Raw genomic sequence first — 19444 nt, 5'->3', positions numbered from 1 at the left:
CCTGCGTAGTGTGATGTTGCCCTCCCCGGTGTTGGTGTTCAAAAAGAGCCCACAGGGCGCCTTCCCACGCTGCCACCAGTAGTAGCTTTTAGCATTCAAACATTCTCTTAAACTATGTTCGCGGTAGGCACTGCACTCTTAGTTTCCATGTGAAACGCGGTAGGCACTGCACTCTTAGTTTCCATGTGAAACATGTATCTTTATTTGGACCTCTGCACAGGCAATAGATGAAAAATCAAAAGTTGATTTAATGCCAACTTAAGCACAGTGAACACGATTACAGTTTGGCCGGCTGCCTTGCTCAGCATCATAATTGCCAGCCAGAGAACCCTAGCAAGGGGAGTCAATGCCTGTTTACATACTCACCCGTCAATACATGCCATTCCTGAAAATACCAAAGAGCGACAAGCTTATGTGCAAGCAGCAACCTACAGCGAACACTCAAAGTTCAAACATGCAAAAGGCTTAGGTACCACTAAAAGAGAAGTCACAGCGAAGCTACGACGCTTGAGCGGCAGATTTTACTGCACACAGAACTACAACTATTGCAGCACGTTTGGTGCAAACAATGCAGAAGCCCTCACTAGGACCCCAGAAGAGACCACCCCCCTAGCGACCCAAACGCAGCCACCCCTCCCTCCCCTCCCCGTTCCCCGCACAGCCCCTGCGACTCTTACGGCACCTGTTTGAATCCTGCCATGTGTGGATCCAATGCATCCAATCCTATGATCCAGATTCCACACACGATTGTAAACAGGTCCTGAACCCCTGCGTGTCAGTCCTCCTCCTCGTCAGGAGTGAGACCTTTGGCAAGAAAACAGGACAGGACGGTTAGCAACGCACCACCATCCGACGGCCAGAGAAAGAAAAAAAAATAACTTTACAACGAAAGAACTGCCCAGGAACACAGACACGCGCACACACACACACACACACACAGATAAGCTTGTCTCAAATTACACAGCCTAGCTAAGGCATTCATGACCTGGAGAAGACTTTGCAACGACACGGCAAGCATGCAGAGAAGTTACTCGTCTCAACACACCGGCTGTGAAAACCGTACGGGGACACTCTACTGTGCTGACCCAATTTACACACACGAACCTTCGAAAATTACATAACACACTGTCCCTGAGGCAAGATCCAACATAATGGTGCTCAAGGGACTCTCCCCATGATAAAAACGACCAACGATCCATACACAATGCGTCAACTGCATTCAGGTCACGTTATGTGCTGCCACAGGAATGCGGCTCTTTGCATGGTGCAATGCTATGTCTGCCAGACAGTCTCAGCAGTGTGGCGTATGCCACAGCAAGGATCAGGACTCAAGCTCATGCACAGTGAATGTGTTACTGCTGTTCCCAAAACCGTTAGTTAGGGGCCCCCCAAAAAATTCATTGCCTGTCATCCTGAAGCAACACCAGCCCCAACTCAGCGGACAGCTGAAAACACAGTAGGCTCCCCGTACGGTTCTCAAGCCAAGGTGCTTTGCCGGGTTCCAGGCCACAAGCAAAACGAGCAACTACCCCACCGCCCATTTCCCCCGGGAAGTCTAGGGAGGAGGAAACGATCTTGACAGAGTAGAAGCAAAAGCAAGACCCTAGCTATCTTTAGAAGCAGTCTCCCTTGGAACTCCTGTGCAGCAGAGAACGCCAGACTGTTACGCCCGCATGGGAGCAGTGCTAATGAACGCGAGTGCACAATGTTAGTGGAGACCAAACCCAAAGCATGTGTGTATAGGCTGCCCCGAGGTAGAGGAGAAACTAAGAAGGGGGTACGCCTGACAGCACCACAGCAGCCCCCTGACCCGGCAAAGCCCCCCCCCCGAGACAAGAAGGCGCAACAAGCGAGACCACGCGTAGGACCATCAGTGAGCGCCAAGGTGGTGTGGTTGAGGGGAGGGGGCCTACCCTGAGGTGAGGCTCCGAAATCCTGATGGCCAATTCCATGTGCAGAGCCGGGGCGACGCCGCTCCTTCCTACTCTACGCGGCCAGCTCCTCCTGTTTTGTGCGTGCTCCTCCTCTCCCAGCGCTGCGCTCGTTCTCCTCTTGCGATTCCGCCTGAACTGCTCTCTCGCTCTCTCTACTGAACGTTCTCCCTTCCTGATGCGCCGTGCCAAATCCTCAGGCGGGGCGCCACTCCGCAATCCTCCCGCTAAGCTCCTCCGATCCGAACGTGTGTGTCCACAAACATATCCACTTTAGCGATCCTCAGCGGTGTGTGCCATCCTCCCGCTTTGTGGCATCTAGACAAGACAAACAAATTAGAGACAGATGGGCATCGCTAGTCACCATCCACCAACACACAGAAAGGCTCTCTTTAAAAAGTACATTAGTACATTTCACAGCCACTGTGGGTGCAGAGGAAACGAACACTAGGGTGCCACTAGCTGAAATTACAAAGTGCAAACACACAACTTTGCTGGCTGAAACTGCATGAGATTTTTTTTTAACATCTCGTGTACAAACAAACCACAATGAGGCTACAACACAATCTGTACACAGCAGGCACACACTTGTGGGGGAAATGAAATAACATACACACATGACCACTATGAAAAGGTCGTTGGTGGCTTTAAGCACAGAGGCTTGGCTTTCACAATGTATCCAGCTCTAATGTGGCATGCTAACAATGAGAGAACTGCATTCTACACACTATGAGGTGGAATTTACTGCTAAGCAGGAGTTTAAAAATCCCGTCAGCATGTCTACACAATTCCATAGTAAAGCATGTCAGCTGCTAAAATTATGCATTCACAGAATGCCGTTTCAACTTCATTGGGATGAAAAAGATGCTCTGTACAGAGGAATCAAGGGGGTCTTTCCCTGCAGCAGTTCTTTCCAATGTCAAAACAAAATGTCGATAGCAGCAAAATGAAACAAGTTCTGAGAACATCCAGCCGGAAGGGTGCTACAGTGCCAGGGTATATATATGTATATATGAAACAAGGGAGAGAGTAAAGCCACAATGAATGTTCACCAAAATGAGCCAGAAAGGTTGCCTGCTGTGAGCGCATAGTGCCGTCCACTGTTCCCCAGGGCAAGTCGGTCAGTCCTCAGTTCAGTTGGAGTGCGAACAGGACCGTGATCGTGACGGCGACCGCGAGCCCGACCGGCGGGCCGGTGAGTACGTAGGTGAGCCCCGGGCACGACGTGGCGAGTAGCTGCGGCTGCGACTGCGCGAACGGCTGCTGTAGTCTTCCCGCACTCGGATGTACGACACCTCGCCCTGCAATGGTGGGAAAAGACCATTACAACTGCTGCAACGGTGAACACCCCAGGTGCCTGTCACGCAACTGCATCTTAAGTGTGGCAGTCGAATAAAAACTCTCAGCCCAGCCTACTTATGGCTGTACGTGCAGGCATTACACACCACCACAGCAGCACATAAACCAGTGCCTTTTTAGCCCTTTAACCGCCAATTTAACTTGCGAAAAGCAAATCTAAACCGCCAATTTTTTTTCAACTGGTCAATTTTTTTTTCATGCAATTCTGCCTTTGGAAATATATTACATTGATTTCGGCTGAAAGCCACCCTCAACAGCCGGAGCAGCCTTCCTTCAATGCATGCCATGCCAATGTCCACTCTTGCAGTCATCTGAAGCAACATCCTGGGTAAAGTCAAAGTCGCTGTCGGACAAATTCCATGTAGTCACTAACACTTTCCGTTCTGCTCCAAGAAGCACCTCTTGTTCTTACGGCATTGCCGCTACCGGCACTCTTCTTACAAAGCACCATTATGAAATGACTTTTGCCAGGCTTAAAACATGTGCAAAAGGCACGAAATGTGGTTTTTCATAGACAATTACCGCCATCTAGGGTGGAAAATTGCAAGCAAAGCGATTGACGACAATGACTTGTTGGCAATGTTGGTACGAACTCATGTGACAAGTACAGCTCTGGGTTGGCGGCTGAAGGGTTAAGTAGAGACAAAAAGAGCACATTTGAGTAGGCAAACAGCATTGTTGAATAGCTATGCAACCGAGGAAAAGCTGCTGTGTCACAAGCAAGAGACAAAAGGGGCATGCCAATAGCACACTCTTGCCGAGTAACAGTATGCTGGGGCATGGGTTTTGCGCTACATTTCATTTAATAGGACTGCCACATGAATGGAGAGTTCATAGCCTGGGTCTTAAGTTAGAGAAATTGGCCCGCCAAGAATTTTGCCAACATGCAGCAAAATGCTGCAAACACATTCTTGTAATTCAGCCACACAACCAAGGGTTTCAAACCCATGGGCCTTCTATGCACAGCAAAAGGACTGCTGGGTACTTCGTGCTAGGCTAGAAGTTGTTCGAGGGAAAGAGCCTGGTTGCACTACTGTACTGAACACCGACAGCAATATATGCGTTACAAATGCGAGCTACACACAAGGCAAGATGCATGCAGCATGAACAAGGAATGTGCGGAGCTTGCCTCATGGGAACGGAACCGAGAGTCATCCAGCTTCTTGACGGCATACTTCATGTCCTCGTAGCGGAGGAACTCTACCACGCCAGTGCCATCTTTGAACACATCGGCGTAGCACACATCACCAGCTTCCCTCATGTGATCCTTCAGGTCCTGCCAACTGCCACTTGGGGGCAACCCTAAAAGGTGGAAAGGGAAGGAATGCACCAACACCCATGAACATTCCTTCACAATAAACAGCAAAAACAGACCGGATCAGAGCCCGAGGTATAGATGGCTTGCACGACGTCCCCACTGCCTTTCCTGGTGCCCTCCTCGCAGCTTTCTAGATGCTGGCCGAGACAAGAGTGGCAGGTAAGTTTACCGCCCTCTATAGTGCAGCTATGCACCAACATGGTTGCTACAATGTCGGTGCAAGCTACCTGTATGCACTTGCGCAGAAGCATTTGTGTGGGCGAATAGGGTGTATTCACAGGGCTTTGGACCGCGCGGTGGCGACGCCATAGTTGAGGTTGCACTCCACCGTGCAGGCAGCGCGCTTCCTGACGCGAAACGTGGTGCTGGCAAGAGCATTTGTGTGGACGATGTTTTTTCTGCGCGATTCCTGGGTTTGAGAATGCCTTGAAAGAGACAAACTAGAGCACTCTGTCACTTGTCTCTGCGCTGCTTTCGAAGTTGCTAAAGCATGTTCCATAATCTCGTTCTGCTTACAATTTTCACTTCGTCTTTACCGAAAGGAAAACACTTGAAAATCATCGGTGGGATCTTTGTTGTCGACACCATACCTAATCTTATCACGTACTTACCTGTGTGCAATTGTTCCTGTGTGTCCCTGTGTGTAATTGTTCCGCTTCATTAGGAGCCCAAATGGACAACCTTTGTGCTTTCAACGCACAGAACACTTTCGCCAGTGCACCTCACCGTCTCTCATACTCCTCAAAAGCGTGCAACATGCCTGGGTGGAACGGTAAAACTAGCTCCTCATCTTACACACCACCACATTAAATATCCTCGCAGCCTTGGGTGAAGAAATTTTCTCAACTCGAGCCACGGTCGCTTCAAGCAACGGAGGAAATAAGGAAATCGGCGCATGGGGATGACACCGAGATAGCGTGAAATCGCCGAAACACACCGGGTTATGCACACGCTGGACACCTGTCAAACTGTTGGGCAGTTGCATTAGTCGTGCGAAATTATACCAACCATCTTCAAGCACTGCCCTGGCCTTAGCTTTGAAACAGCAAAGGGGGGGGGGGGGGGGGAGAGAGAGAGAGAGAGAGAGAGAGAGAGAGAGAGAGAGAGAGAGAGAGAGAAATTCGGCGCGCTTGCTTTCGTGGTAGTAGGTGACGTGAACAGCGCATCCGAAATTTCGCAGCAAAAACAATGCTGACTACTTGTTACAAGGCATTCTCAAACCCACGTATCACGCAGAAAAAACACCATCTACGCCAACATTCTTGTTGGCACCACGCCGCAAACCACGTTTTGCGTCGGGAAACGCACTGCCAGTGCAGTGCAACCTTAAATATGGCGTTCGCGCCTCCGTGCAGGTAGCGCCTCCGCACGGTCCAAAGCCCTGTGAATACACTTTTATACAATGACCATTAACCGACTCCCAGCTTCTTGGAGCCCAGTTCCACCAGCAAATGAATCCCAGCAGCAAAAAATAGCCACACAAAGCAGTTGGTTACTGCAATGTAATGTAGATGTCACAAAAAAAGTTGGTATTGCCAGGGTAAAGAACATCGAGTGACAATAGGCTCAATGACCGTCGTCATACAAATTAGATGAAGGGGTTGGTAGCTGCATAGGAAGCATTAATTGCTCCCCCTGATTGCCAATACAGCAGAATCCCCCCCCCCCCCCCCCGAATACACAAGGAAACGTACCTGAAACAAGAACCCTGTACTGAGACCTGCGAGCCGGGGGTCCACGGCCACGGCCGGGCCCCATGCTCCCTCGCCCGGGGGCAGAGCCCCGAGGGAACTCCACGCGCAAACGATAGCCATCATAGTCGTAGCCGTCGCGGGCGTGCACCGCATCCTCGGCATCTCTGCAAAAAGAGGAGGCGGCACTGAGCGGCGCATGGCAGACATTTTCGGACGGAAATGTCACTTTAGCCAGACATCCATTCCATCTGTGCGCGCTACTCGCCCCACGATGACGTTGGACACATCTGCGCTAAAGCCACGAAGCAAAAGCGCACGCGAGCCTCGGAGCTGCAATGTCGGGTCACGCGAGAATTGCGCAACACCGCAAGTCGACACGTTTGCACAGCGCACGTTCAACAGAAATATAACGAAACGAGCTCGTCAACATGCACAAACTCAAAGTGAAAGCCCGCGAAGTGAAAAAACGGTTTTGCACTGCCTTTACCTAGTGAGCATGCGGGCCAAACGCAATAAAATTAACAGCTGCGAATCGAAAATTTCTATGCGCACCAGGCGCATTACCCAGTGTGATACGGACAGCGCACTGCTCATGCATAATAGACTCCTTACGCGGGCTAACGAATTCTTAAACGACCAGCAAACTTTTCCGTGCACGAATACTTCGAACAAGATCCCCAAGGTCTACTACGACGTATGGCGGTTCCTACTCTAAAGGCTGCAGGCTAAATAGAGCGCTGTCGTATGCAAAGATATGGCCCACATTGCGCATTTTAGACTAGAATAGAATAGAGTCGATTGAGCTCGCGCACAAGACAGTGTTTAACAGACGAGAATCTGGCGAGTGCTCGCAAGCAGCAGAGCAAAGAAAAATCTGGGGCAGGGCGACTTCCGCGAAACGCCAAAACAAACTTGGAAGGGTGGTGCCCGCACAACCTTGAAAACTGCGCAGACTTGTAATGGCGTCGCATTCAGCATCAAACGGGTCATTTTCTTCAGCGGTCACCACTCCTCAAATGCATTTTCTGCAAATGCGTGTCTACAGGCGGAGATTACGTGGACGCTTACCTGGGGTCATCGAATTCAACAAAAGCGAATGGCGGACCCCTCCGGTTCTTCAAGTCGATGAACGTTATCTTGCCAAATTTGTAGAAGAGATCCTCAATATCCTTGCTCCTGATATCCGGGGGCAAATTTCCGACGTAAATGCGGCATTCATTTCCTCGGAAAGACATGATTAACCCGGATTACCGACGATTACAATGTCAACCCACAAGAAGGATAATCGCCAAACAACGCGATCGAAGATTGTCTTCTCGCTTTCTCTCGCTGAAAACGAGAACGCAAAATGCGCAATGAAAAAAAGAGAAGTAAAGAGAAGGCTCGCGACTTATTGGCAGCGTGTGATTGGGCAGACATTTAGTGATTGCTGATGTAGTGTAAAATATGCCCATTTGCCCTTAAAACACTAAAAAATATTTAATTACGGAGTAAAGTTAGCAAATAGATTGTTTATAGTGGCGGAACACTTGCAGCTACACATCTGACAATGACGTAAATCGTTTTTTATAATATTTTTATGTATCAGCCAATCGTAGCATTTGTTGTCATTGAGCTGTGGTTGCCTCAAGCGAGTGTAGTTTTCATCCTGTGCGGGCTTCGTTTTCGGATGTTGGAGCAGCGGGTAGTTTTTACCTGTGAAAAAAAGAAACCGAGAGGTATCTCAGTGTTATGATGTATCTGCAGGACCTGGCAGATTTCGCATCCATGCATAAAGATGGCGGAAACGACGCCGACTGCAACGACGACAGCATTGACTTCGATGACTTTCTGGACCACGACGACAGAGATTCGGATGAAGGTAGGCCGGCGATGTGTGGCAAATACTGACGGTTCAAAATGTACTATTCTAATCAGCCGGTACATCTTGCATCTCCGCACACCGGAAAGAAAAGGAAGGGCTTCCCAACATTTGAAAACCATCGGCACACAGCTGCGGAAGCCATGATTTTAAACCGACCCTTGCCAACAGTTTTGTACAAATCGCGCGTCTGCTGATCTTATGACATAAAGTAGCGGTTTCCTCTCCTTCTCCAACTTCCGCATGTTTGAAGTACACGCGCATCATCATCGTCGTGTTTCTCATCAGTACCTAGAACCCAGGCATCACTTCGTCGTCTGCACCTTTTTCCAGATGCTCCCGTTCACGGCACCTCTATCGAAATTAAAAAAAAAAAAAAAACATCATTGCATGCCTTGACGGTGCAATCGCCCATGATAATCAGTCAAATGCGAGACTTTTTGGGGGGGAGTTTAACTGTTTTTGTTCATGCGCAAAGTGTTAGTTGAAATGGGGCTCCTGGCGGCGAGCGCCCGTTTCCTGCGGGCTTCGGCACGTGCTTTATTTTTCGATCGCTCACTTTGTGCAGACACTGAAGATGCGAGCGAGACGGACATGGTCAAGCAACGCGAGGAAGAGTGCACGGAGATCAAGGAGCAGTAAGTTCCATTGTGGCATAGCCTAGAAAGGACTCTAGTTCTCTTCGTTGGCGCTCTGATTGGATTTCGTGTGTTGATCAACGCGACCACGATCAGGCTCTTGCGATGCATCAGCAGTTGTGACTGTCCTCAAGTGGCGTATTATGAGGCATCTTTTAATGATCGCTCATCGTACGCATTTTGGGGCTGCATCTGAACGGTGGTACGGATATCGCAGCCTAATTTGAATGATCTTTCGAGATGGCCTTGTTCCCGAACAGAAGCGCAACGTATGTCTACGTAGAAAGCTTGGTAGTGCCTCTTTCACGAAGCGAAAAACAAATTGGTGCCTACTTTCTTGAAAATGGTTGACAAGACACTGAAAATCAACCGCGTTTTTCGCTGTAATTCGTATCGTGCCCTACCCGGAACAATCGCGAACTGTTTCGGCAATACCCTTTTGTCGTTTAGTTTTTGTTCTGTAAAATTCCCATAAAGCATTACGTCTTTCTATCTAGTTTTCCCGCCATTGTTTGAAACGAAACCTTTCTTTGCTGCTGATGCTTGTGTGTTGATAGTTGCTGTAAATTGTTTTAGTAGCATCGAGTATTGTGCACACCACGTAATATTGTTACTGCCACCTACTTATGTGTTAAACATCTGTTGGAACACTTGCTTTAATAACCTATTTACTACTCTGCACAATGAAACATGCTAGTCTGCTTTTGTCTGTGCTCTTGTGTGTTAACAGTAGGCCAAAACTTTATTTTCAAATTACTCGCACAACCTAGGCTGGTGCTGAATTAGTGCATTACGGCTCAATAAGTAGATGTGTTTCATGCTTTTCTTGCCTTCCGTGCTACGTATCACTCAACTAAGCACTGGGGAAAACCAGCGAGCTTGTTTCCAAGCATTGAATTCTTGAGAGTCAAAAAGTCATGAATTACCCACTGTGGTAGCTCAGTGGCTAAGGTGTGTTGCTGGGCCGTAGGACACAAGTGCATCCTAGGGCCCTAGCCTGCTCCCGCACCCCACTCCCGCTGTTCTGTAAATGAGAGGTATTTGTTTGGCCCTCCCCTTCAAATTCAAACCTTGTTGGTTGCTGTAGCTCTGGGACTTTAAGTATCAGTGCGTTGGAGACTTGGGGGAACACTTCTTAGGAGTGAACCTTTCACGAGGGGGGATTCTCTAGGCCATAGTTTCTCAAAGCAAGTTCGGCGGAACCTAGGGGTTCTGCAGGCCCCTCTTCGGGGTTCCACGAGCCACTGATAAATTTTTCCTGGTTCCGCACTCGCCAAGTAACTTAGATGGTGAACCCGAGGTGCGATTGACCTAAGGAACCTCCATTATTCATGCCCGAGTGTCAGTAAGCACATCTCGGTGCGTAACATAAAGGCGTGGGCTGAGCAAGAAATCCTGCCAGCAGCTTATAGCCAGCCAGATTCTGAAAATGGCCTGCGTGGTTAAACTATTCGACTTGAATCTCTGCCTTATATTACCCCCATGCGCATTTCTCCTGTTTGGAGATAGGTGCCACTAGCGTACGCGCTGGCGTAAAGTCGACATTCACGTGCAATCAATTCCAAAGCAGGCAAGCTTGCTTCTTTTTTAATTTATTGCGCACAAATGTAGGGTGAACGGAATGAAAAATGGCGAGAGGTGGGGGGGGTTCTTTGGCACTTAACAGAGCTTAGCAGGGTTCCCTGGGACCAACATGCTTGAGAACCCCCTGCTCTAGGCCCTTATGATGAGGGGAGCGCCTTGACGTACGTTCTGTCAAGAGACCGCCTGTGTGCCCTTGCGTGCCCAGGATGTACCGGGACAAGCTTGCCATGCTGAAGAAGCAGCTGGCCCAGCTGAAGGAGGACAGCCACCCCGAGTACCTCAAGCGGCTGCGCAAGATCGAGCAGCACTACCAGGAGCGGCTCTTCATGAACGAGGTCTTCCAGTCCCACGAGGTGCCCCTCTCTCTCTCACACCCTTCTGGGCACCCCTTGTAGACGACCGGGAAAATGTTGAGGGGTGGTTAGGTTGTCGTGAAGCAGATTCTGTTTCTACCTTTTGCCTTCCGCATTAATTGTGCCTCCTCAAAGGTTCAGAGTGGGGGTGGAGAAAAGCCTTGTCTGACTTTCTTTTCCGATTCCTTTTGTTGTTTAGAGAATGGTGTTAGGTTACAGCTCGTGATGTGCCTTAGGGGTGTTTTGCCACTCTCGAAGGTTGTGGGCCACTTGTATACATGTTTCTTTTCTGGCGCTGCTGTGCCTCTGTCAGGTTGAGCGTGTGGAGCGGGAGTACACGCACGAGAAGAAGGCGGCCTTTCGGGAGTTTGAGGAGAAGAAGATTGACCTGCGGGAGTCGCTCATCATGGAGCTGGAAGAGAAACGGCGCATGGTGGAGGCCGAGAGGAGCACCATCGAGCTCATGGGAGGTAGGCCCCCCTCCTCCTGCTGCTCCTCACCCCCGCTCCACTGTCTCCCCTATGGCGGCTGCGGGAGATGATGGTTGCACCACACAGAGTGCATTGCTTCGCAGCTACTCACTCTCGGGATGTTCTTATGCTTGGGTCGGTTCTAACAGTTTGTGCGTGCGTGGTAGTATATCCACCTTCAACAAGATGCATCCAGATAGCAGTTTAAAAAAAGGTTTGCCTAAGCTGAAGCCTGCATAAAGACGCGTCTGAAAAATCCTGCTCATGCATTTATTTGCTTGTTTGCTTGCTCGCTTGCTTGTTTGATTGCTTGCTTGCTTGCTTGCTTGCACTTCGCTTTCATTTTCCCTATTAAACAGAAGCTGAAACACTTCCAAAATGAAGTTGAGATTTGTGCGCTTTCTAGTAAATGTCATCCTATGTCTCATGGCAACACCTGATCGGATGAAATGCAGTCATGGCTATCTGTAAAACCCTACACTAGTTCTTGTACGCACATTCCATGTGCTTCAGTTGTGCTATGATATTCCCAGTTTACGAAGGGGCAGATGTGCATGCAGGACATTGTGGCATGGCACGGTCAGCATGACCCTGTATGTTTATAATTCTCTTGTACAGGGTGGTGCATTCACTTAAATCCCTCTGCCTGACACATACAGTCAATCCTCGGTGTAACAAACCAATCTTTTTGTCAATTTGCAATCACAGCCGTGCTGGTGTCGTACGTCACGGGGTCCGCACCTGCGTGGGCACACCTGGCGTGCGCACAGGGCATTCTTACTTGCGGGGAAGTGAGGGCCGGGGTTATAAACAAAACAGGGTTATTTCAGCTTTAACAAACCATAATGATGGTGATGGTACATTGGCGCCGCCCTGTGGTGGTAACAAGTGCTTCGGCTCAGCCCCCACTGAGCTTTGCTCAACACGTAGCATGACTGTTCAATGTCTGGTTTACTACTTCTGATCATAAGAAGAAAAAAAATGGCTGGTGGTGTCGGCAGTGCTCACATGTTGCTCACAACCTGTAACATAATTTTGTAATATAAGCACCAGTAGCATAATTTTGGCTGCTAAAATGTGGAAACCTCAACTTCACGGATTTGACAGTTTTTGGCTGTAAGTAAGGCGTTGTTACATCAAGGTTTGACTGTATGCTATACTTATTGAAAACGTAAAGCTCTGTGAACATGAATGCAACAACTGAAACCAGTGAATTTATGAATGAATCACTTGACGTGGCTTCCCCTCTATATTAAGCCTATACTTGTATTTTGCATGCGACTTGAGCACGCTGAGAAGTCGCGACTTCATTTGGTGCCACTTGGAATGTGTGGCCCGAGTGAGACCGTTGACGGCGGCGCCATTGGCTTTACACAGTGTGCGAAAAAAGTCTAGTGTAAAAGTGCCCAGTGTGTCTGCACCACGCCCCCTGCTCTTACACAGGCAAGACCGGGGAAAAAGTCGTGCCTTCTTCCCGGAACCGGCACACGCAATGGGGCCGCAGTGAAGCAAGCGTGTGGGTTCAGCATTTTCGACAGCTCGCAACTATACGTAGGTCGACCATGGAGGGGAGGAAAACCCTGTAGGTGGAGTGAAACTGCTGAAGGGGAATAATTAGCACTCACCCTCCCAGCCCCACTCTGCTGCGGCCACGCAACTCTTCAACGAACGCCCTTTGAGCGGTGTGAAAATACGCCGGCTTTGGGTGCTGGTTACTCCCTTTCAGCTGCATGTTGCTTGTGATCCCAGAATTGACTCACCCATTTACGCGCTTAATTGTTAGCAGACTGTTAACGCAGGACGGTATTTGCTAGCTCTTTTTTGTGGTGACTAAGACTTTGGAATTTGTTAACTATGAATAACTGAAGCTTAAGCCTGCACGCTACTAAAGCTCTGAACAAATGCAGCTATTGACTGTAGAAGCGATAAGCATGGTGTGCAAATGGGTTGCGTCTGTAACAAGCTCAGTGGACGTTATAAAAATGTGCAAGAAAATTCAAGCATATACTCCAGTGAAATAAAATGCAATTTCCTTTTGCTATTATTGTTAGACCCCATCGTGCCGCCTTTGCTGCCGCATCCTATGCAAAGTGTGCCCTAAAGTTTTGTTTGTTCAACTTGCTAGGCTTCTCATTGGCTGCTGCTGGTAAACGTAGAGGCTACTCGTTGAATTACACCTTCAGTGCACTGGCTCCATGTCCTTGCATGAAGCAAGTGCAGTTTGTGCTGTGCGTGGCCTTTTTAAAAAAGCTAAGTCTAGAGCGCTTTCTTTTTTTCCAACTGTGCCAAGCAGGGGGTTAACTGTTTGGGGCATAAGAACACATTAATGTAAAACTCAGAGGTAATGTAAAACTCAACAGTTTTTAGTCAATTTCGTAGTCCGCAATGTTAACTAAGTTTCTGCTAGATATAAGTTCGCATGAAATGCAGCTGCATGCTACATACATTAGGTGGTGGTGTTAAGCCTGACAAGTGTTTGTGGTATGCTTTGCCCCATGGGATTTCGTGCACTTAGCAGCAGATAATGTAGCGCAAGAATTCTGTAACCGTGCAACTGTAAGTCGGCGTTAAAAAGCCTTGTTGCATTTGAGAGAAGACTTTGAAAAAAAAATTATAAAAGGTGCCTTTTTTGTTGGTATAAAAATTTCATAATTAACTGATAGCAAAAGGTAAAGTTTTAAATGATGCCAATGCTCTGAAGTTGCATCTCGACTATTATTATAGTTATATGCAAATTTTCCCAGTGCCATCTCTTGGTGGATTCGCAACACATCATCTCGTGATTGTAACTCTTGAATTGAAGCTTTTCCATAGCTAGGATGTCTATTACAGCCATTTGAATGGATAGCATTTGCAGCAATTACGTGCAATGTTGTGAGGCCTATGTTTCAAAACAAACAGTGCACCAAAAACAGCAAAATGACTTAGTATTAGCTTGCTCTAGTTGAACAGGTAACACCTCTCCCTTTGTTTTAAATTAAAATGACCATAATCAAGTATAACAAAGTACTGCTTTTGCAATACTTAACGAAGCCTTTCTGGAGCAAATTTAATAAAACTGAAGTTCTAGAACCGCTTCGAACTGGCGGTACCTGTATAAAGTAGTGTCACACGGGCAAGTATTCATGGTATTGTTTATAAAACCTAGTACCCTTGCTACACGGCTGTCTCAAAATGACGTGCTAGTCGAATGGCCTTTGAAATTTCCGATGTCATTCAAACTGCAAGTTTTGTTGATCTACTCGACAATTTTCAATGGCAGTTGAAAGCTTTAGTGCTCACGTGCCATGTTGAGGTGTTTAAACAGTAAAAAAACGAAATTACAGAGCAGAATCGGGCTAGTTAGTTATAAAGAAACAGGATTAAATTCAATTTGTTCACAAAATGCGAATTCATGGGGAGTTCAGCTTATAGCTAGAAACAGACTTCGTTGTCAGGCCACAGTAGTCCTTTTTTGCATTTTTCTTTTGTTTCATTACTGTGGTTTTCTTTCTGTCTAAAATCTGTAAAGTACTTTGCAAGTTTACTCGCATTTTTTTTTTTCTATTTGGGGCCTGCAGAAACAGCATAAGAGAGTATGCAAGATGGCATTTTGACCCAATGGTGTTGAAAAACATCACGAAGCAGCTTGATGGGGGCATTTGAGTCTGGTGACATGCGGTTCAAATCTTTATAAACACCCATGTAGCAGTGGTATGCTGCCTAAAGGACCTGAGCACTCAAGTTAAGTGCAGTGCTAGCAGTTGCGAAGCCCACACGTAAGATTAAAATTTACATGCACATCTACGAACCACTGTGGTTACTGCTAGATGCACAGCTGAATTATTAGTAAGCCTGATGTAATAGTTGTGTGCTTTGCAGTTTCTGCTTTTTTGTCAGTTGCATTGAAGTTGTTTTGTTAAAGGTTCCAGCTTGCCGTGGTGCGCAGATTCCATGGAGGTGAAGTCTGTCACAACTAGAAAGCTTCGGAGAAGACCAAACGACCCACTGCCCATGCCTGAGAAAAGGCGGAAGACCTCGCCTAATATCCTTTGACGCCGTGAAAGACGAGCCTTTTGTTTTGTCTCGTGTCCGCTAAAACTTAGCGCAACAACCTGTGGCTGTTGCAACCGTGGCTACATGCCTAATTGAGGATACGGAACCATGAGTTGGAAGGCATTGACATGAGGTAGCAGTCCATATCATAATTAGTCATTGTGTCTGATGTCCACTACAGTGACTGTCATGTCAAAGTAGGGGCACATACAACTTTGCTACTGCTTTCCTGGGGTACCCGCAGCGGTGGCTCAGTGGCTGAGGCGTTGTGCTGCTGAGCACGAGGATGCGGGTCCGATTCCCGGCCGCGGCGGCGGCTTTTCTGATGGAGGCAAAAAGCAAAAATGCCGTGTGTACGAGATTTCGGTGCACGTTAAAGGTCCCCTGGCGGTACGCCTCATCGCCTGCGTCGCGTCGGCGCGTTAAACCCTACAATCGATCAGTGCTTTCCTGGGGTACAAGATGTGGTGCCAGAACAGTTCATCACCCCCCAATACTTCAGTTTCCAAGTACAGAGTTCCTGGTGCAGAGTGGCTGTACAATAGTATCGAGTGCAGATATGCGCATCTGAATAGCCCTCCTTGCGAAGTGCAAGCCCTGTCCTCCCTGACACTTGCTCATGTTGATGCCTGCATCAACGTACAGTTTGGCTTATCCAGTCTGAAGTTTAGATTTCGAGTTGCTTGAAGTGCAGAAATGTAGCTGCTATTTGGTGTAGAGTTTCAAGGGCTGCTCGCTATTGTTTACTGCTTCTAGTTGTCAATTGTGCTAGCAATGTCGCCATCCTGCCTTGACTGTGCCACCCCAGCTGAATTTCCTTCTGGACGAGGCGGAAATTCATGACGACTTGAAGATCTTAAACAAGGTACTGAATGCATCTCCCTGCTGGTTTTGTGCTTTGCTCTTTGTGGCTTTTAGCACCTTGTACACATTATAGGCTCTGAAGAAATGTGTCTGCTTTTGGTTATCTGTATATCGGCTTATTTTTTGTGGTTTGAGCATGCCCTTTGCTTTGTGAGTTTGTGAGTATTTTTTAGATTGACACCATAGGCCAATATCATTAGTGCGTGACTGCTGCTTAAAAAAATTGGCAAGCTTGCACTAAGTCGCGCAAAATTTGAACCATAGCGAATATGGAGGATTTCTTTCTAAGTAAGCACTGAAGGACACCTATGCGTTAGGTTTGAAATGGTTTATTTACATGTTCCATCATCGATTTTCAGTGTGTTAGTAGTAGTCATCGTCACATCCATCTACATCGTTGTCTTCTTCATGCATGACTGGTGGGCCCGGATAATTTTGTCCGAAGGCTTTTGCATGTCTCCCTAAGTGGAGCGCACCAGCACGAGGTAGAACAGGTGGCAACTGGCTTTGCGAACTGGGTGTCTGTAGCGCGAGCTGTCTTGTGCGCTTCCCGTGAAGCGGGGGCGCACGTGTGCTGTTTTCTTGGTATTCCTTTGTGAGCGCCGTGTGCAAGCCTGGACGACATCGGGCACTCCTCGTAAAGCACGGGCTCAAGTGTGCAACATACAGTGGAAGTAACTATGACCCAGGGTTTTCTCATGACGCCGCACACATTACGGCCAGTAGCACCGCCTCTGCTGTTAAAAAACAAAAACAACACATACAGTGGAATCTCGATCATACGAATCTCAAGGGGCGGCAAAAATATTCGTATCACCCGAAAATTCGTATCATCAGAAAACGAGAAAAAATGGAAATGTGCTGCGCATGCGACAGGCGGCGGCAATATGGCGTCGGCTCTTGCCGCGAAGAGGTGCAGGTAGCTTCAGCAACCGCTTCTAACCTTTTGTTAAAACGGAGCTCAATGTGTAAATTAAATTGCTCATGCGGGAAAGGAGCTGACAGTATGGGAGAAGCACTATAAATTGTCATCTACGCCAAATATCCACCGCGGAGGTGGCCCAGCCAGCTGCTGCTAGCGCTCCGAAATTGCCGCAATCACAATGAGGCGCGCGTCTCCCTATTGGCGCAAGTCGTGAGGCTCCTCCCAATGCAGTTAGCGGTAACCGAGGCAGAGGCTGGCGCCTGGGTGCCGGGCTGAATCGTCAGCGCGGGCGTCAAAAGAACGCGCGCTCATCGCCGACGCGACGCGCGCACACGAACTCAAGCCTGAACCGCATGCCATTCGGGTGCGTCGGCGTTTGCGCGCGCGTTCTTTTGACGCCCGCGCTGACGATTTCGCCCCCATGACAGATTTTACCTCGCTCGTAAAATGACGCGCGACGCGCGCGGCAGTGGGAGGAGCCTGCTGACTTGCGCCAACGGGGAGGCACGCTCTTCATGGCGGCAGTTTGATCCGGACAGCCCGCTGGCTCCGCCGGAGATGTTTAGGCTTACCACGGTGGCGGATATTTGATAGGCGATTTCCCTAGCCGCGCGGACGATGCTTTACAGTGTCGTTTTCGGACTCATCAGCTCCCTTAATTCATAAGCAACTTCTTTTGTTCTTTAAAGAGTGGTCAGAAGCGGTCGGTCGAGCCACCCGCCCTACTTCGCGGCCGTTGACGCCGCCATGTTGCCGCGGCTTACCGCGCCGTGCGCCGCATGCGGGTGGTATTCGCGGTGGCGTCAGCGCGCCTGTGGCTTGCGCGGCGCGTTTTCGTGAGCAGAAAACGCTCCATCCAGTTCACGCTTAATGATTTTGTGCCTGCGTGCGACCAAGGCCACACGGCCGCACAAACACTCCCGCCTCCCGTCCACGCCGCAGTCATCTGCTCGCGGCTCGCGTGTTCGTATCACCCGCACCGGGTGATAAATGCGAACGGATCATCCGAATTTTTTTACATTGCGTACAATGCATTTTGGCCGGGGAATTTTGAAAATTCGTATCACAACGAAATTCGTATCAACCGAATTCGTATCACCGAGATTCCACTGTATATCGTGTTAGGAAAAAAAAATCAAATAGGTTTTCAGTGCATTTGGACTGCCCGAATACTGGTATAAAGTGGCTTATCGCTGTACCATCGGAATTTCGGCACAAAGAAAAATGTAGTTCGTTGATGGTTATTGTAAACTTGATTTACTATACAGTCCACACTAAGACATCTTCTATGCGCTGACACTGGGCACAGAGATACTGTTCCACGTTGAAAAGTAATAACATGCGCAGCAGTATCCTTTGTGTGAACTTTGAAGCACAATAGATGGTATGTAGGCCACCACTTAATGTCAACTGCTATCGTTTCAGGGTAAAACTGCATCCCTCAGCAAAAGAATAGACTGTGAGTACACGTTTGCTTCAAGATGCGAATACCTTTTTTGTTCTGCACATACAAATTGCTTTTTTTTTTTTGTTAACTGCAGACGAAGACTTTGGGAACGTGGATCATGGCTCGCACGCGATCGAAGCCCGGATAGAAGATGGCAAGCTGTTCTACGAGAGGAAATGGTAATTGCTGGCGGGCAAAACAGGCTTGTTAGCTTTTTGTGCTAACTTTCACTGAATTTTCGATTCCAGCTACCAGCGAGGCCAGTCTGTCTGTGTGGATTCCAAGGACATGGGCCGCTTCTTCGGTGTCATCTCGGCAGTCGGCACATCAGAGGTGAGATTGTCCAACTCAACGACACTTTCAATTTTGTGCGGTAAAGTTGTGTAGTGTTCAATTTTGTGCGGTAAAGTTGTGTAGCGTTTTATCCCTTTGAATGTTAAGCAGTGCTGTTAGAACTGTGTCGTGTGTCTTGCGTGCAGTTTTGGGTGAAGAAGACCAGCGATAGTGGCAAGGTCAAGATCCACCTCTCGCAGCTCCTGAAAGGAAAAGTCGTCTTGCGGCGGAAGTCAGCAGCATGCTAGCACGTCCTTGCACGTGCAGATGGAACACCCGCATGTATATAACGCATACCATTTAGTATGTTCAAAATAAAAGGTCCCAGTGTACATTTCCATTCAAGAGTAAACCACTGTTGTGATGTGCCTCATTTGTTCCCTTGTGGGTAGAGCGATGCTACGTTTCCTGGCTCCACAAGCAGATTCTCAGCATAAAGTCCAGCCTGCCATAGCAGAGCGCAACCAACATAGCAGTGTATAGCAACTTCTGTACCAAGAGCTGCTACTTACAATTTTCACAGTGGGCACCATGAAATTTTACCTTAACCCGATCATCCATGATAAAATGCTCGATGGCAGTTTCCTGGATCTTGCAAAGGTCTGCGTTCATTTCCACACCAGTGATCGGGT

General features: G+C 48.3%; 2 protein-coding genes across 5 annotated transcripts; one reads left to right on the top strand and one right to left on the bottom strand.

Moving 5' to 3' along the window:
- Positions 1-178: 178 nt before the first annotated feature.
- Sf2 (splicing factor 2) lies at positions 179-7656 on the bottom strand. Of its 4 annotated transcripts, none has more exons than XR_013317597.1 (5): positions 7371-7656; positions 6303-6466; positions 4420-4592; positions 1914-3232; positions 179-804 (listed from the first exon to the last, which is right to left on the bottom strand). XR_013317597.1 is itself a non-coding variant. In XM_077677576.1 (4 exons), exons 1-4 carry the CDS (start codon positions 7535-7537, stop codon positions 3065-3067), a joined length of 672 nt encoding a protein of 223 aa, XP_077533702.1. In that variant the 5' UTR covers positions 7538-7656; the 3' UTR covers positions 179-3064. The 4 variants fall into 4 exon arrangements, 1 of the variants encoding a protein (XP_077533702.1); XR_013317596.1 differs by having other exon boundaries at positions 179-2249; positions 2984-3232; XR_013317598.1 differs by having other exon boundaries at positions 2984-3232.
- Positions 7657-7881: 225 nt separating this feature from the next.
- Positions 7882-19164, top strand: LOC144145821 (sin3 histone deacetylase corepressor complex component SDS3). Its single transcript, XM_077677577.1, has 11 exons — positions 7882-8163; positions 8732-8801; positions 10591-10738; positions 11052-11208; positions 12652-12759; positions 15113-15232; positions 16047-16108; positions 18458-18491; positions 18574-18658; positions 18728-18812; positions 18959-19164. The coding sequence occupies exons 1-11, from the start codon at positions 8034-8036 to the stop codon at positions 19058-19060; spliced, it is 1101 nt and encodes a 366-aa protein (XP_077533703.1). The 5' UTR covers positions 7882-8033; the 3' UTR covers positions 19061-19164.
- The last annotated feature ends 280 nt before the right edge of the window (positions 19165-19444 follow it).

The sequence above is a fragment of the Haemaphysalis longicornis genome, unplaced genomic scaffold (assembly GCF_048455015.1).
Source record: "Haemaphysalis longicornis isolate Haplotype H1 unplaced genomic scaffold, Haemaphysalis longicornis Haplotype H1 scaffold_7, whole genome shotgun sequence".
Classification (NCBI taxonomy): domain Eukaryota; kingdom Metazoa; phylum Arthropoda; class Arachnida; order Ixodida; family Ixodidae; genus Haemaphysalis; species Haemaphysalis longicornis.
This window is presented reverse-complemented; position numbering and strand designations above follow the sequence as displayed.

Coding starts and splice junctions, on each gene's coding strand:
- LOC144145821 (XM_077677577.1), top strand. CDS start 8,034: ATGATGTATCTGCAGGACCTGGCAGATTTCGCATCCATGCATAAAGAT. Junction 11,209..12,651: donor CACCATCGAGCTCATGGGAG/GTAGGCCCCCCT, acceptor GCTCTTACACAG/GCAAGACCGGGGAAAAAGTC. Junction 18,492..18,573: donor CCTCAGCAAAAGAATAGACT/GTGAGTACACGT, acceptor TGTTAACTGCAG/ACGAAGACTTTGGGAACGTG.
- Sf2 (XM_077677576.1), bottom strand. CDS start 7,537: ATGTCTTTCCGAGGAAATGAATGCCGCATTTACGTCGGAAATTTGCCC. Junction 6,467..7,370: donor GTTGAATTCGATGACCCCAG/GTAAGCGTCCAC, acceptor CTCTTTTTGCAG/AGATGCCGAGGATGCGGTGC. Junction 4,593..6,302: donor GTACAGGGTTCTTGTTTCAG/GTACGTTTCCTT, acceptor TCCACCTTTTAG/GGTTGCCCCCAAGTGGCAGT.